The 15071-nt window shown below is 41.8% G+C and overlaps 2 protein-coding genes across 4 annotated transcripts in view; both read right to left on the reverse strand.

Moving 5' to 3' along the window:
• Nucleotides 1-1968, reverse strand: part of LOC105063926 (ABC-type organic anion transporter ABCA8) — a 67189-nt gene extending 65221 nt beyond the window's left edge. For both annotated transcript variants that reach the window (XM_074343559.1, XM_010948627.3), the window contains exons 1-2: nt 1738-1968; nt 1111-1160 (exon numbers count right to left, since the gene is read on the reverse strand). The gene's annotated coding sequence lies outside the window, so the exon portion shown is untranslated. The remainder of the gene's footprint in view (nt 1-1110; nt 1161-1737) is intronic.
• Nucleotides 1969-3079: 1111 nt separating this feature from the next.
• LOC123614988 (ABC-type organic anion transporter ABCA8-like) lies at nt 3080-14599 on the reverse strand. 2 transcript variants are annotated; one of them, XM_074343558.1, is made up of 5 exons: nt 9495-14599; nt 8957-9032; nt 7615-7760; nt 4552-4609; nt 3080-3261 (listed from the first exon to the last, which is right to left on the reverse strand). In XM_074343558.1, exons 1-5 carry the CDS (start codon nt 9536-9538, stop codon nt 3115-3117), a joined length of 471 nt encoding a protein of 156 aa, XP_074199659.1. In that variant the 5' UTR covers nt 9539-14599; the 3' UTR covers nt 3080-3114. The 2 variants fall into 2 exon arrangements, 1 of the variants encoding a protein (XP_074199659.1); XR_012499622.1 differs by having other exon boundaries at nt 3177-3261; nt 4552-7760; nt 7862-9032.
• Between the last annotated feature and the right edge of the window lie 472 nt (nt 14600-15071).

The following is a 15071-nucleotide window of genomic DNA, read 5'->3' on the forward strand; positions in this document are numbered from 1 at the left end:
GATAATCAGGATTTTCATTCCTCCCTTTCTCATTTTCATTCAGTTCAGAATATTTTCTGATCTCCCTTGAGACTTCCTCTTTGACCCATGAATCATTTAGAACTGTGTTGTTTAATTTCCAGGAGGTCCAGAGCTTTTCCTGTTATCTTTTGGTGATTTGGTTTCTAGTTTAATTCTGTTATAGTTAGAAAATGTACTTTGAACCTCAAGCTGTTAAGACTTGTTTTATGACCCAGGACATAATCGCTTTTGGTGAATATTTCACATGCATTTGAAAAGAGGTATTTCTGGAGTGAATGGACTATTGTATAAACACCTGCTCGATCCAGCTGGTTGGTACTGTTGGTCATTTCCCTTGTCTACTGGTCTACTGTTTTCTGTCTACTGGTTCTGTTGATTATTGAGAGAGGAGTATTACAGATTTTAATAAAAATGAGAGTTTTTTTTCATGTAATTTTGCCTCATGTAATTTGTAGTTTGTGGTGTTAGGCACATACACATTTAGGATTGTCATGTCTTCTTGGTGAACTGGTGAACTGGCCTTTTTATCACTATGTACTGCCCATCTTTGTCTTTGGTAACTTTCTGTGCTCTGAAGAACTACTCTGTCTGATATTAATACAGCCATTTCTACTTTCTTTTTGTTAGTATCGTCATAGTATTTTTTCCATTCTTTGATTTTCAACTGTATCAGTATGCCCGTATCACTACATTTGAAGGGATCTTTTAGACAGCATTTGCTGTTTTAAATTCACCTGGCAAACATGTCTTTTAATCGGTGTGTTTAGCCCAGTTACATTTAATGTAACTATTGATATTTTTGGATTCAGATCTGTTGTTTGCTATTTGTTTTCTGTTTTCTTCCCCCTCTGGTTTTCATTCTTTTTTCCATTTTCTGGCACCTTTTGCTAAACGTTACTTGAACATGTTTTATTTTATTTTTGAACATGTTTTAGTAGTCCACTTTAATTTGCCCATTGTGTTCTGAAACTATACATGTTTGTACAGCTATTTTGGTGATTGCTCTAGGGATTACAGAAGACACGCTTAACTTTATACCATCTGTTAGATGCATATTTTACCACTATAAGTGGAACATAAGAAACTCACCATCATGTAGGGGCAAAAAAGCAGGTAGCCAACGGAGCACTGCTTAACAGCTGCAACCACAAAGAGTCAAAATTGGGGTAAGGGCAGTCACCATCATCCCAATAAAAAGTTACTATCCCATGGTTAGTTCCCAGTCCTTATGCAAAGGAACCTACAGCCATTACAGCCATTTACTTGGCTGACTGTGCACAGGAGAAAGAGAAACCCTCAGACATTTCAAGGGCTACTGGGCACAAGACGTAAGTGGGCACTGATAACTGGAAAACCAGAATGTCACTATGGCCCCACTGTTAAAATGGGGTGTATGAAGCCATGGTAATAAATGGAGTTCTGGTTAAAGTTCAGCTTTATGTGATCCCACTGGGTCTACAACTCACCCAGCAGTCATTTTTCTATCACCAAGTATATTATTAGAATTGATCTATTTGGTGGTCGGAATAACCCCCACACTGGGTCCTAGGCCTGTGGGTTAAGATCTCTCATAATGGGGAAGGAAAAGTGAACAACCTGTGACAGTTCCCTCAGTCCCACCGCAAGCTGAGACAGTCTGTCAAGAACAACACTGCATCTTGAAGAGGGAGAAAGTGGAGACCATTGAGGTCATAAAGGATACAAAGAGAGTGGTACCTAGCACATCTCCATTTAATTGGCCAGTCTCAGCCCTCATCCTGGAGAACAGCCAGATGGCTATGAGCTAAAACGGGTGGTGGTTCCGGCCACAGCTGCTTTGTCAGGCACGATGTCTGAACCCACAGCACGTCCACGATATTCAGCCAGTGGTTAGTCAGATGCCTTCTTTCTTATTCTGCTTAGAAAAGAGTATCAAAAAGAGTCTCAGGGGAGGCACACAATAATAGCCTTTCTTCAGTTGATAGCCTCAGGTCTATGTGAACCCTCCTTCCTCTGTTCTAGTCTTAAGAGATCTGGACAACTTGGACATCTCACAAAACATTACACTGATACATCGGTGACGTCAAGCTGATCAATCAAGGATAAGGGAGAGATGACTAGTACACTGGGGACCTTGGCAAGACACACATGCTCCAGAGAGCGGGAGTTAAGCCCTGTGAAGGTTTGGGAACCCGCCACTTCAGTGAAGGCTTTATGGGTCTAGCGGTAACGTGTGCTCGGTGTATCACAGAGTGAACACCTAACAACACCGCTCCAGCCCGGAGGCTGCCTGACAGGGAAGGATGCCGCCTTTGAGTGGGGCCGCGAATAGAAAGGGCTTTTGCAGCAGGTCCAGAATGCGCCACAGTCTTGCCACTTATTGGAGGTATCAATGGGGAAAAGTCTGTTAAAATGAGAGGATTTTTGTCCTTGAACAACAGACCAGAGACTTACCAGACTTACCAATGAGGTTTTCAGGGATTATTTAAAAAGTACTCTGAGCCATCAACTTCACACATTGCATGGTGCTACTCATGGCATCCTGCATCTGTGGATAACTTGTGCAAAGGGCTTTACAGTTTCCAAAAGCTCCCATCTGCAGTTTCTCATTTGAATCCCATTCAACCTAGCAGGACGGTAGATCCAGTTGGGTTATGGGATTTACTCTCAGCCACAGAGCTGGAAAGAAGCCAGTCCAGTCTCAGATGCCCTGGGATTCCAAAGTCAACACTCTTTCCCATATAACCCAACGGTCTAGCTTCCTGTATCAGCAAATAGGTAGTTGAGGATTGTACTCCAAATTGATCACCTGTTTTATGTTTTTTTGGTCTTAGTTTTAGTTTTATTTTTATCATAAACCTGTCAGGGGTCCAGGAAATAACTAGAATGAGTATTTAATTTTTGGCAGATAGGATACAATCAGGGCATCCTCCAACATTGGCCTAAGTGAGAGTTGTGATGCTTTCAATGTTCAGTTCCTGTACATTTACCAGTCTGAACTGCTGTCAAAGAGACTGATCCATCAGGCTATCTATCAGCTAGCTAGCTATCCGCCCTCCCACCCGCCCATCCACCTCTGTCTCTCTAGCCGTTACGTATCCCTCTTGGCTATGACTAGGTCATCTTCTCAGTCAGGCTTAAACAGAATCGTAGGGTATTTGAGCTTTCGGGTTCTTCTGCTGGGAGCTTCCACTGCACTGAAGGATCACGTCCCTCCTCAAACCCATCTAAGTCCTGCTCCTTGGAGAGCTCCAGGAGAACCTGAAAGGGGAAAGGAATAAACAGTGAGGGTGCCACGCAGCCTCCTATCATTCCAAGTGAGCAAGACGATGTTTATTAATTCATAACTTGTATATGCTGATATCTAATGACTAAAATATGTTCCAGGGTGGACTTTGAGACGCTGTCCTCCTCCAGATCAAATGGTCCCCCTGTGGGAACTGTGGTCAGAGCGGACTTTGCACGGACAAGGGAGGGGTGCAGAGCCTGAAGCCCTGGGTCCGGCTCGCGGGTTAACGGGCGGTCACACCCTCTCCTTGACCTCCTCAAACTAATACTTAAAAAAAAGAATACAAATTAAATCTCTAGCTCAGAAAAATAGAATAATAATAACAAAATAAACCAAAAAGAAAGCCAAACAAAGAGATAATAAAAGAAAGGCAAAACATAATAAGAAGAGAATAGAAAAACAGTACGTTTAGTTAATCAACCTAAACCTTTTTATAAATAAATATTTTAAAATACACAACCACAAGCTAGCTAATCATTTGGAGGACCAAAAGGAAATATGGATTAAAGTGAAAGATTTTCTAAAATATAATGACAATGTGTGCAGGTATGTATATGTATATTCGTGTGTATGTGTTTCCACAAATGTTTGGAAATTATGTAATGCAATTCTAAATTCAAAATGGAAAATTAGAAAACATTATTTCTTAGTTATAATAAAATACAGTACATAAAACTTGTGAATATAGTTAAAGTAATGATTAATGGGCAATTTGTCGTTCTAAACATACATATTAGAAAAGAAAAAAAGATTGAAATCAGTGATTGAAACTTCACCTTAAGAAGCTAGAAACAAAACAGTAAACTTAACCCAACAGAGGAATCTTGTAGCCCAAAGGAGAAAAACCAATTAAGTCAGAATATGATTCTTTGAAAAAAATAATAAAAATTGATAATACACAGAAGAGGACTGAATAAGAAAATTAGAGGATGCCAAATAAATTACCTGTATCAGGAATGAAAAGGAAAGTTTCTTTATAAATCCTACTGATGTCAAAAAGTAATAAGGGTATTAAGAACGACTGTAGCCCAGTAAATTGAAATTTTTGATTAAATGCAAAATTCTTAAAAATACAATTCAGCAAAAGTTAACAGAGGCAGACATTTGAAAATCTATCATAAAGCTTTTCCGTGAGAGGGAAGGAGGGAAGTTCCCAGGTCTGGATGGCAAATTTGTCTAAATACTTGAGGAAAAATTAGTACACTCTTACACAAACTTTTCAGAGAAGAGAAGAAGGAATGATTATGTGAAGAAAGACTTACCGCTGGACTGGACGGCTCCATGATCTTCTCCAGGGACACTGGAAGTTGGCTATTGACCCTTGGCCAAGAGAAGAAGAGACGGGCCAGCTATTAATTTGCAGTGCGCTGCCTAAGGTATAAAATTCCCCTGGCAGTACCTGGGCCACCTTGCCTTCATTGTTTAGGGATGCACAGACGGGATGGTTTACATCCAGTTAAACCAGTTACATGGCTTGGTTTGGCTACCAGTGGGGTATAAAATAGCCCACTACATTTTTTTTTCCCCGGGAATCTCCTGAAACCAATATTTCTTGTACTTATCATGGTGGCAGATAATTCAAAAACAGAGTAACTTGTGTGACTGACAAAAAGGACCCCAGGGGGCTACGTCTGGAAGTTCTCTGGCCTCTGGTGCTTTCCCTGCACTTTCTCCCTCCTGCTGCACCTTAACACAGAAATACACCCCAAGAGTCTGTGAGTTCTTTCAACGATCTGACCCTATACAATTTACAAAACCGGCACCGCGCACAAGATTTTTAAAATTACCCTTGACGCTACAGTCTTAATCGTGGCTGTGGCTTTGTGTGGGATAAAGAAAAACGAGGAAAGGCAGAGGAAGGGGGACCAACTGGAAACACAGAGTGGCCAGATGGGTTTTGTGGCCATTCCTGGGGTAAAGCGGCTGATGGGCTGTGATCTCTGACAAAAGGAAAACCTTATCAGTGGGACCTGGACTTGGTACATCTGAGGTCGGGGATGGATTACAAGCACATTGCAAAAGAAACACAAGCTGACTGGAGATCAGCCAAGAAAATGGTAACTTGGCTGCTTTGGGTTCTTTCGTCAACAATGAAAGTAACTAAGAAACAGTCTGAGGCTGCCAGGGTTGCTGAGTTACAACGGGTGATTCAGCCTGAAGAAGGGAGGACATAACATCATGGAGGATTTCGGTGAATATCTGTGCTGATAGGAAGGCGGTCCCTGTCCAATGAGTGATCACCGAAGAGATGTCACAGGTAGCAGGGAGAGAGCATACAGGCAGGGAGAAACCACCTGAACATGGGGCGCTTGGCCGCGGTGCGAGCCAGCCTCCGGACGCCCTCTGCACTCTCTAATGCAATGGATTTTCCATATGGATATTTAGGAACTATTTTCCCTGCATTGGATACCCCCAAAGTGGAAGGGAAGGCTTGGTCTGACTCAGGACCCTCAGTTAGGGCTAGAGTAGCAAGGAAGATAAAGCAAAACAAAAAACAAAACAAAACTGCACTTGGAGGGAGGCAGGTCATTTAGTTTTAAAGTGACACTAACCAGCGGAGAGTGGGTTTTCACGGACTGGATGGGAGATCTGTTTCTTGATCTATAGCCTGAGCCAACAAAACAATACGCACTACAAAGGGACACATCTTACACATAGCGTTCAAAGTAAGCATGTATCTGGGATCTAAAAGATCTGAACGACTTAACCTTCTTCAATGTGGAATAAATTTTGTCTTCTCTTGTACCTTCATACATGCCCTTCAAAAGTATTAATATAGTAAGAAAAAGTGAAAAATAACCCTCGCCCCTTGTAATGCACACACACATTGATACATGGAACCACGTCACCCCCTCATTTTGTGTTTCTGAAATTCAAACTGAACTTCTAACGTTGAGATTTAGCATATTGGGTTCCAATTCAGTTTATCATCTCTTTGGATTAGTTTCAGTTTTGGAATTCTGTGCTTCCCAGGGTCTTACTTCAAACAGACCTCTCTGACCTGTCTGTAACCTGAAGACAGTCCGTGACAGAGGTTGCCCGTTCTTGACTGACAATTTATAAACCACCGGCGAGGAGCACTTGTTAGGAGATGAGAGGTGGGGCCGATCTCTGGGTATGAGCGGCTGACCTAAATCTACCAGTAGAAATGCTAGAATGGGTTCACGGTCATCCAAGGAAGCCAGTTTGCAAGCAGGAGAATTAGGAGAGGAATAGTGAGACTCGGTGTCAGCTTCATATCTCAGGCTCCTTGGAGTCTAAGTACATTTTGGGACTTGTCTTTGCCCCTCACACCCCTGCTGCAGACACCAGGGACTCAGGGTCTTCGTACAGAACCACAGTTTCCTAAAGTTTCTGAAACCTAGAAATCTAGGGCTGTTCTCTACAGCCTCATCCACTCCCCTCACCCCATTCAAAAAGCTTTAATATGGGATAAATAAATGGGTCTCTGAGAGGAAAGTAAAAATCTTCAGGAAATCAGTGCCGTTTCCTGCAGAAGGGCTCAGTGTTCACCCTCTGCTGTTCAGGTAAATATTTACCTACGTATTGTTCACAAATAATCAGCATGAATTAGATTCCATTTCATAGGATTTCATTTCTTCCACGTCACTTCCACCCATGCTGCTCCTTATGATTATGTCCTTGCGATGCATTAAAATTTAGCAGTGCGACGCATGGGTTACTTTTCGTATAATCCACTGAAAAAAATATTTCCCTTATTGTTATTTAAATTATATTTCTCACTTTTCTGCTTTTTTCCCCTCTAACTCCTAATAATCTGTGTTCTGCAGCAGATTCAAGGTATAAAATATCTATGTTACTTTTCCAAAGCTGGTGCCACCCCTGAGTTGTTAGATAAACTTGGAATAAATGCATAGATTTAGAATGAAAGTAAGCGATACATTCTAGCCCTATTGCCCATCAGATTTGCCACATGACCCAATTTGTTTCTGTGTCAATTTCCCATTAATAAAGATACTGATAATATCCACATATGGTATTCCTTGGACAATTTTTTTTTTACTTTGTTTTAGGCAAAGTAATAACAGTGTCTTCTTTTCAAGGTCTCTGTGAAGGTTGGACAAAATAACGGAAGGCTAGGATAGGACGGGGCCTACGGTACAGACACGGCACGTGCATGGCAGCTTCTAAAGCAGGTCTCTCGTCTCTGGTTTGTTACTGTTTTTTCCTAGTAACCTACAAATAATCTTTGTTTTAGGGTTTTTTTGGGGGGTAAAAGTGACCTTCAGTGTCTACAAGGCAAAACAGCTGTCAGGAAAAAAGCCGACATTTGATACCCAGTCAAAACCAGCAGACGTCTTTACCTTTCCCACCAAGCGGCCTGGGGGGAAAGCCTTAGAATTTCAGCGTGAAGTGAAGGGTCTCCTCTTGCGTGGGGGTCTTCATCTTCATCTGCAGCAGGTAATCCTTGCCAAATTTGCTCTGCAAGTGTTGGATGGAACCCATGCATCTGGAGCAGGAATGGTAAGTGAACAAGGCAACGAAGAGAAGCGTATTTAAGAAAACGCTCCTGTTGCTACTTAGCTAGTGCTGCAGACACCGTGGTCCTACCATGGGTATATCAGGAAGCAGCAGCCTCAGCTCCTCCCCAGGATCTGACTCCTCCAAGAGCAAAACTTGCTTTCTTCTGCCCCAAGCTGCAGTGGTCAGGCGTTGGCTCTGGATGGGCGCTCGCCTTCCAGACACCACGATTGCCCTGTGGTGACACGGAGCCTCAGTCTCTGCTGTGTAGTGGGTGGTCAGGGGGAGCCTCAGTCTGTTTCTAAAGGGGGCCTGAATCACCTGCCAACACTGGCAAGAGAACACTGGCAATCAGTGGAAGTCCTGTGATTAATCTGAAAATGGTGGGAAGGATATTCCAAATGGCAGAAGAGCTGAGGCAGCAAGTCTCGATAAAGCAAGAGGGCAAGATAAAGCAAGGATGAGGACAGACAGATCAGATTCAGGAGGAAAATGAAATACTGAGATTGGAGGACGGACGTGGGAAAAACCTAGTAGACGTTTACATAAGAGAAAAATTCTGAGCAACAAAGAATTTTTTATGAGAAGGCAGAAGGAAGGTGAACAGACCCAGCAGAACCATACAGCTGTCAGGACTCCCAGGAAGAAAAGGAACGCACAGCAAACATACAGACCACAGTGTCCAGGAACCCCAGACTTTAGACGCTTCAAAAACTAGATCCGCAAGCTAAATATCAGAGTCATTGGATTCTCGCACTGACAGAAAACATAGCAGATGAAGAACCAAGTGAATGCTGAACTCTGAAAGCTTTTCCCCACCCACTCAATGAGATCTGGAAATAAAATGTGAGACAAAATGCTATTTTGGAAATTATTAGTTAGTGCTTAATGATATGGATGGTGTTTGCTACATTTAAAACCGTTTTAAGGGACAGTTTTTGTTTGTTCAACAATACTAACAAAATTCACAGATTTCCAGCAAGGCCTCTGCACGGGCCGTGACTGGGAAGCACCCCTCACTACATCTGCAGCTGCCCCTCGGGGTCCATCCCCGTGGACGGCTCGTCCAGAAGCACCGCCGACGGGTTTCCCAGGAGGCTCAGCGCGAAGCACAGCTGGAACGAGAGGAACCGCGTCTGGCACCGACCTGGGGGTGCGCAGAGGAGCACCCAGCCCCGCCCCTACCTTTCGCTTTACTCCCTCGGATAAAGCCTTCACGGGGAGCTTCAGCTGCTCCTGCAGCTTGAGCGCATCTACCAACCTGAAGGAGACAGAGTGTTTCAGGCTTCTGGATAACAAGGAAAGTTGATGGGAGAAGGGCCAGGCGGGACAAGCGTGGGGACCAGAGCTCAGAAATGCGGCTCTGAAAATGACACCCAGTCATCTCACATTGGCTGATCCCCCCCCCCCCCAAAAATAGCCTTTCTCTTAAAAAGAAAATGTAGGCACATTTCACGATATCCAGATAGCTGCCCTGTGATAGTTTAAATTTTAGTATTTTTGATAAATTTTTACCAATGGTTATTTCCTCCCATATTCAATATGAGAGGAAAAAACAAAACAAAACACTTTGAAATCCAGGAAATTAGTTTCTAGTTGGAAATCTACCCGGTGTGGCCCGGGTCTGCATTCAGAGCCCCCGCCCTGAGCTTCCATGAAGGCCGGCCCTCCCAGCTGTCTCCCCATCCCCTCAGGAGAGAACAGGTGTGTCTCCCCCGTGTACCGTGTGACGGCGGCCATGGCATCTGCTTTCCTCAGCCCTTTCATGGCTGCGAACACCTCCAGGTGCTCCTGCACCGTCAGGCTGGGCCACCGCGCGTTCTCCTGGGGACGGTAGCCCAGGAACCCCAGGGCGTCCGCTCCGCTGCACCCTTTCAGTAGCACCTGCGGAGGAAAGTCCCCTCTCAGAGCCTGCAACCTCTGAGTATTGGCATGACGTCGTTCTCTTTATATTAGGTTCAGTGATAATCTAGCAAAGAGGAAACCATTCAGAGCAGGAATACACAAAACCAGGTGTGTGCAAAGTAGTGCATCGACCTGTGTTGAAAAATGAAACACCCCTGACTTGCCCGAACTTGCCTTTGCAGCTGAGATCTTGCAATCAATTTCCTCATTATCAGCAGGACAAAGCACCTTAATTTTTCAGAACTTGCCTTCATTCCCACCACTTTGTTTTTTTATTGCTCCTCTGTCACAGACATTGTGCAAAGAGCTTTGTCCAGAAAGGAGAACAAAGTAACTAGAGTTCCTGACCACGTGGTGTTTCCATTCTGTGGCGCCAGGAGGGAACAATCAGTGAATTGGATAAATGCAGTTTGTGACTGTTCGTTTGAAAAAAATGTTTAGGAGGTTGGGTTGCAGAATAACAATGGAGTGACTCTAGGCAGGATTCTGTTTGTTGGAGCACTAGAAAAAAAATCAAATAAGCAAATTTGGGGGAAAAAGCACAAGAAGCATCTTCTGAGAAGAAAAAGGGAATAATTCATATTTGCAGGTTGCTTGAAATGAGGATAAAGACGGTGAAATTCAAACACAAAAGCAAACGCATTTGCAATTTAGCAATAAAGACAAAGACTTATAAGTAAAACATAAGAAAACCATTTAAAAATATTTTTTAAAGAAACTTGTCCAGATTGGACACATTGGACAAACATTGCATAGAACATTGGCTTTGGATAAGTCATTTTTTTTTCCTTTATACATACTTTGTAATAGTTTTATCTGTGCTGGAAAAAAGAAAATGCAAACATACAGACATACAATATAACCACTAGTTACACACAAATACAAACATATATGTGTACATTTGTATTTAAACTATTCACATTGTATAATAAACATAGTAGCAAAAATTATAAAGTGAAATTTTTTTTTTCCTGAAACTTCAGAAAAGCAGAGATAATCATTATAATCATTACTCATAAATGGTTCTTCCAAATCAACATGGTCAATAATCAAGTCCAGAAAGGAATCCCACTGCTGCTTTGCGGTCACCAGTTCACGTCCCCCTTTGTCCAAATGTCTACTCATGGCCTTCTAGGTGACAGGATGTGGCTACTTTGTCTTGCATGGGAAATACAGCTGTGAAAGACACGGCCTTTGCACTTGGACACAGAAGGCGTGGTAGACAAGTGATGCAGCACACAGCTCACAAGCACTTACCACGTACCTAGCGTGCCCAGGCTCTCTCAAGTTCCTTGAGGCATTCCGGCTGACAACACAGGAAAAGACGTGTGCCTTTGAGGAGTTTATATTCTAGGGACAGATGAATAAATGACAACGGGTGAAACTGTAAACATAGGACTTAATGCCCTTTCTATGTGATTATGCATGACATCACAGCCACCTCGGGAGATTTTTGACAATATAGATGCCCTAGTGCCACTCCCAACTAGTCCAGACAGAAGGTGTCCACTGAGCTGGGCCTGGCCCGTCTCTGAGGCCCCCCCGGCTGGCTCTGATCCACAGCCAGAGTTTTGAACCACTGAGCTTTCAGCAACTACAAATTTCTATAATTAGGGACAAAACCAGGAAGCATTTAAGGAATTACATTTATAAGCAGCAGAAGGAGAAGGAGGAAGAGGAGGGATGGGGAGGAGGAGGGACGGGGAGGAGGAGCAGGCAGTAATCATTAACTTAATTCCTCTAAAAAGCTGTTGATTCTATTCACACAATGCAGAGTTCAGTCCTGAGCAGGTAAGTTGCAAGGGAAGAAATGAAGAACTGTTTATTTTTGTGGTGACTACTGGGCTCATCACCTTCCTGTTGATGTACAAGTAGTTCTTAAAATATAAATAATGAATGTATAGGAGATATTTTTAAAAGAATGCAACCATAAACATGGCATTAAGTTTTAATCATGCTACCATTTACTTGGTAAAAATTTTTCAAAATTAAGTGCCAATACCAGATAAACTATCAAAAACCAACCTGAAAAGGCTATGATTAGATTTGAGCCACGCCTCAAGTCTGCTTTAGAATTCACATCATGATCCATTCTAAGAGCTGAGGTTGAAAAACAAACCAATAAATTAAAGGGAATTAATTACTTTAAAAATTTAAACTTAATAGTCTAGCATAGACTGTAATCATTACGTTCCAAGAGATCCCAGAAAATACAAAGTTAATGCCTGCCTACTTCAGAGTTTTCTATTGGAAAACAGGGGTGTGTGAAAAACTATAATATAGTGATTGGTACGGTAGAGGCATGTTCCAGCTGAAAAGCGAGCACGGAGGCGAGAGGCAACATTTGGGCAGTCAATCCTTAAATAGAACTGGGAATTAGAAATTGGGAATGGGAAAAGGTAAAATGTTTTAGAAGATGGTGGCCTGAGAATAAAAATGTTACGAAAAAGCACTGGTATGTTTAGGGAAAAGACAGTAGAAAAATTGGGCTGATCCATATTTCTCAAGAGAAGGAATACTATAGAGTTAAGTTTTTAAAACACATCATAGTGGAAATTTACTGATTGGCCTCACTCAATTATTGGGGGAAATGGGTAGTCTGTTCAGTGTAAGAAGCCAACAGAGGAAGAGAAGAAAGACATTTTGGGAATGAAAAGGGAACTACCTATGGAATAGATACTATTATTTATCCTATTTTAAAGAAGAAAAATCTAAAGAACGAAGTAATTCATTCATCTCCCCTGGTCTCAGAGCCTGAAGAGCTAACTCCAGAAAATTGATAATAAGACAAATATTTACTGTCCATAGTTATACACGTGATTCCTATCCATGGCAATTTCGTCAGCTTGACACTATAAATCTCTGTAAGTCAAATCCTCATTTCAGCTGATTCTAAACTACTACTGACCAGTCTGAAAAGGCGTTACACTGTATGATTCCAACGCTATGACATTCTGGGAAGGGTCAAACTGTGAAGACAGTAAAATGAACCACCGTTGCCAGGGGCTTGGGGGAAAGGAGAGGGCTGATCAGACGGAGCCCAGGGCATCTTTAGGTCAGTGAAACTCTCCTGTATGAGACTGTGATGGTGGATATACGATATTGCTCATTTGTAAAAAACCTGTAGAACTGTGCAACACAGACTGAACCCTAATATAAACTACAGTCTTTGGCTAATAATAATGAATCAGATTGGTTAATCAGTTGTAATAAGTGTATCCCACAAATGCAAGGTGTTAGTGATAGGGGAAACTGCCCTGTGATGGTTTCTTCTGTAATGTCTTAAAAATGATGTCTCTTTCAAATGATCAAATAAATGCCTTCTATTTCCCATAAAAACTCTTATAGCAGATGGTTAATTAAATGTCAGGGACTCCTAATTCTCACAAATCTTGGAGCAAGGGATATTGGTTGTTCAACATCTGAAACATTCTCCCGAATAACAAATGTGCAACAATTCCACCTTCACCTCAGAGAACATGGCAAAGTCCAGCCTTCACCTGGCCAGCATTACCAAGTGCAATTTATCTGATTCACAAGTTAAAAAGGGAATGCTAGGAAAGCTTTAGGTTTGAACAATGATGCTTTGTAGCCAGAAGAGGTCTACTTTACCTGAGTTCCTCCACCCATCTATTTATTCTGGATATTCCTTTTTCTGTTTTATTTGGAACACATTTCTTTAGACATTTCCTGACTCTTTTAACTGTTTTCATCCTAACTTTATCATTCCCTTTGTTGTATTGAAGTTTTACTTTTGTTATAATGAAACATTGTAATTTTCACTCTGTGATTTTGTATATGTGTGTGTATGTATGTCCCACATTTTTGAAACACTTTCCTTTCTGGAAGCCAAAATACATTCTTCTATATTTCCCTCTAACACTTCTAAAGTTTTATTTGTCACGTTATTTATTCCACTCTCCTGTATTTCATTTTTGTGTAAGGCACAAGACAGGGATCTAAATTTTTCTTTTACGTTTGTCAAGCTAAATGTCACAGCATGGTTTACTTAACAGTTCTTTCTTTCCTCATGGACTTTTTGTGCTTCAGCCTCGTTTTCTGACTTTCTCTTCTCCCCACTGACTTCTTTGTATATCTCTTCCATACTGCCTTAATTACAGAGCTTTCTGAGAAATCTTGGTACATGATTCCTTTATTCTTTTCTTTAAAAATGACCCTAGTGCCTCGGGGACTTTTCCCTCTGTGGTTGACAATGTTAGCTCATCACTCAAGGGCACTTCATTATTGTTGATTGTTTTTCCCCTCCTCTTTTCTTTCCCGAGCACATATCCAGGGTTCATTTCTCAGCTTCTTTGCACTCAGATGTGGCCTTGATAAGGGAACATGAGGTGGGGGCGATATGAGGAAGCTTTAAAGAACTGGGTGTGCCTAACAGACCCCCTTTCCCTGGACACCAGAGATGACAGAGCCAGGAGATGGGGGTCTAGTTCTCAAAGTCGCCGCCGGAGGAAAGGCAACCACTGATCAGATATAGTCACCTAGGACTCTTGTGAGGAAAAAGAATCTCTTTGGTTTGAGCCCTTACACTCGTTGGGGTTGACTTGTTATTGCAGCCTCGCTTGTCCTAATATGCCTTCCACACCTTCCAAATCCATTCTTCCCCCAGTTTCACTGAGATAAATTTGACATACAGCACTGTGTAAGTTTAAGGTGTACAGCATAATGATTTGACTTAGACATCATGAAATGACGATCACAATAATTCAGTGAACATTATCATCTCACATAGATACAAAATTTAAGACATATTTTTTAAACGTTTTTCCTTGTGGTAAGAACGCTTAGAGCTTACTCTATTAACGACTTTCATATGTGACATACAGCAGTGTTAATCACACTGATCTGTTGTACATCACATCCCTAGTACTAATTTATCTTGTAACTGTTAAGTTTGTACCTTTTGACCGCCTCCATCCAATTCTTCCTCCCCTCCCCTCCCCCACGCCGACCTCAGATAACCACAAACGTGATCTCTTTTTCTGAGCTTGTTCGTTTGTTTCTGACGTATCATTGACCTACACCACTACAGTAGTTCCCGTTGCACGATATAGTGATTTCATATTTCTATACATTTCAAAATTATACCATAAATCTAGTTATGATAAGTTACCATACAAAGATATTACGTATTTAGTGACTATATTCCCCACACTGTGCATTTCATATCCATGATTCATTTATTTTGCAACTGGAAGTTTGTATCTCTTTATCTCCCTCACCTATTCCTTTCTTCTTCCCCTTCCTTCCCCTCCCCCATCTACCTGTTTGTTCTCTGTATCTATAACTGTGTCTATTTTGTTATGTTTGTTCATTGGTTTTGTTTTTGAGATTCTACACATAAGTATAATCATACAGTATTCTTCTTTCTCTCTCT

The sequence above is a fragment of the Camelus bactrianus genome, chromosome 16, assembly GCF_048773025.1.
Source record: "Camelus bactrianus isolate YW-2024 breed Bactrian camel chromosome 16, ASM4877302v1, whole genome shotgun sequence".
NCBI lineage: Eukaryota > Metazoa > Chordata > Mammalia > Artiodactyla > Camelidae > Camelus > Camelus bactrianus.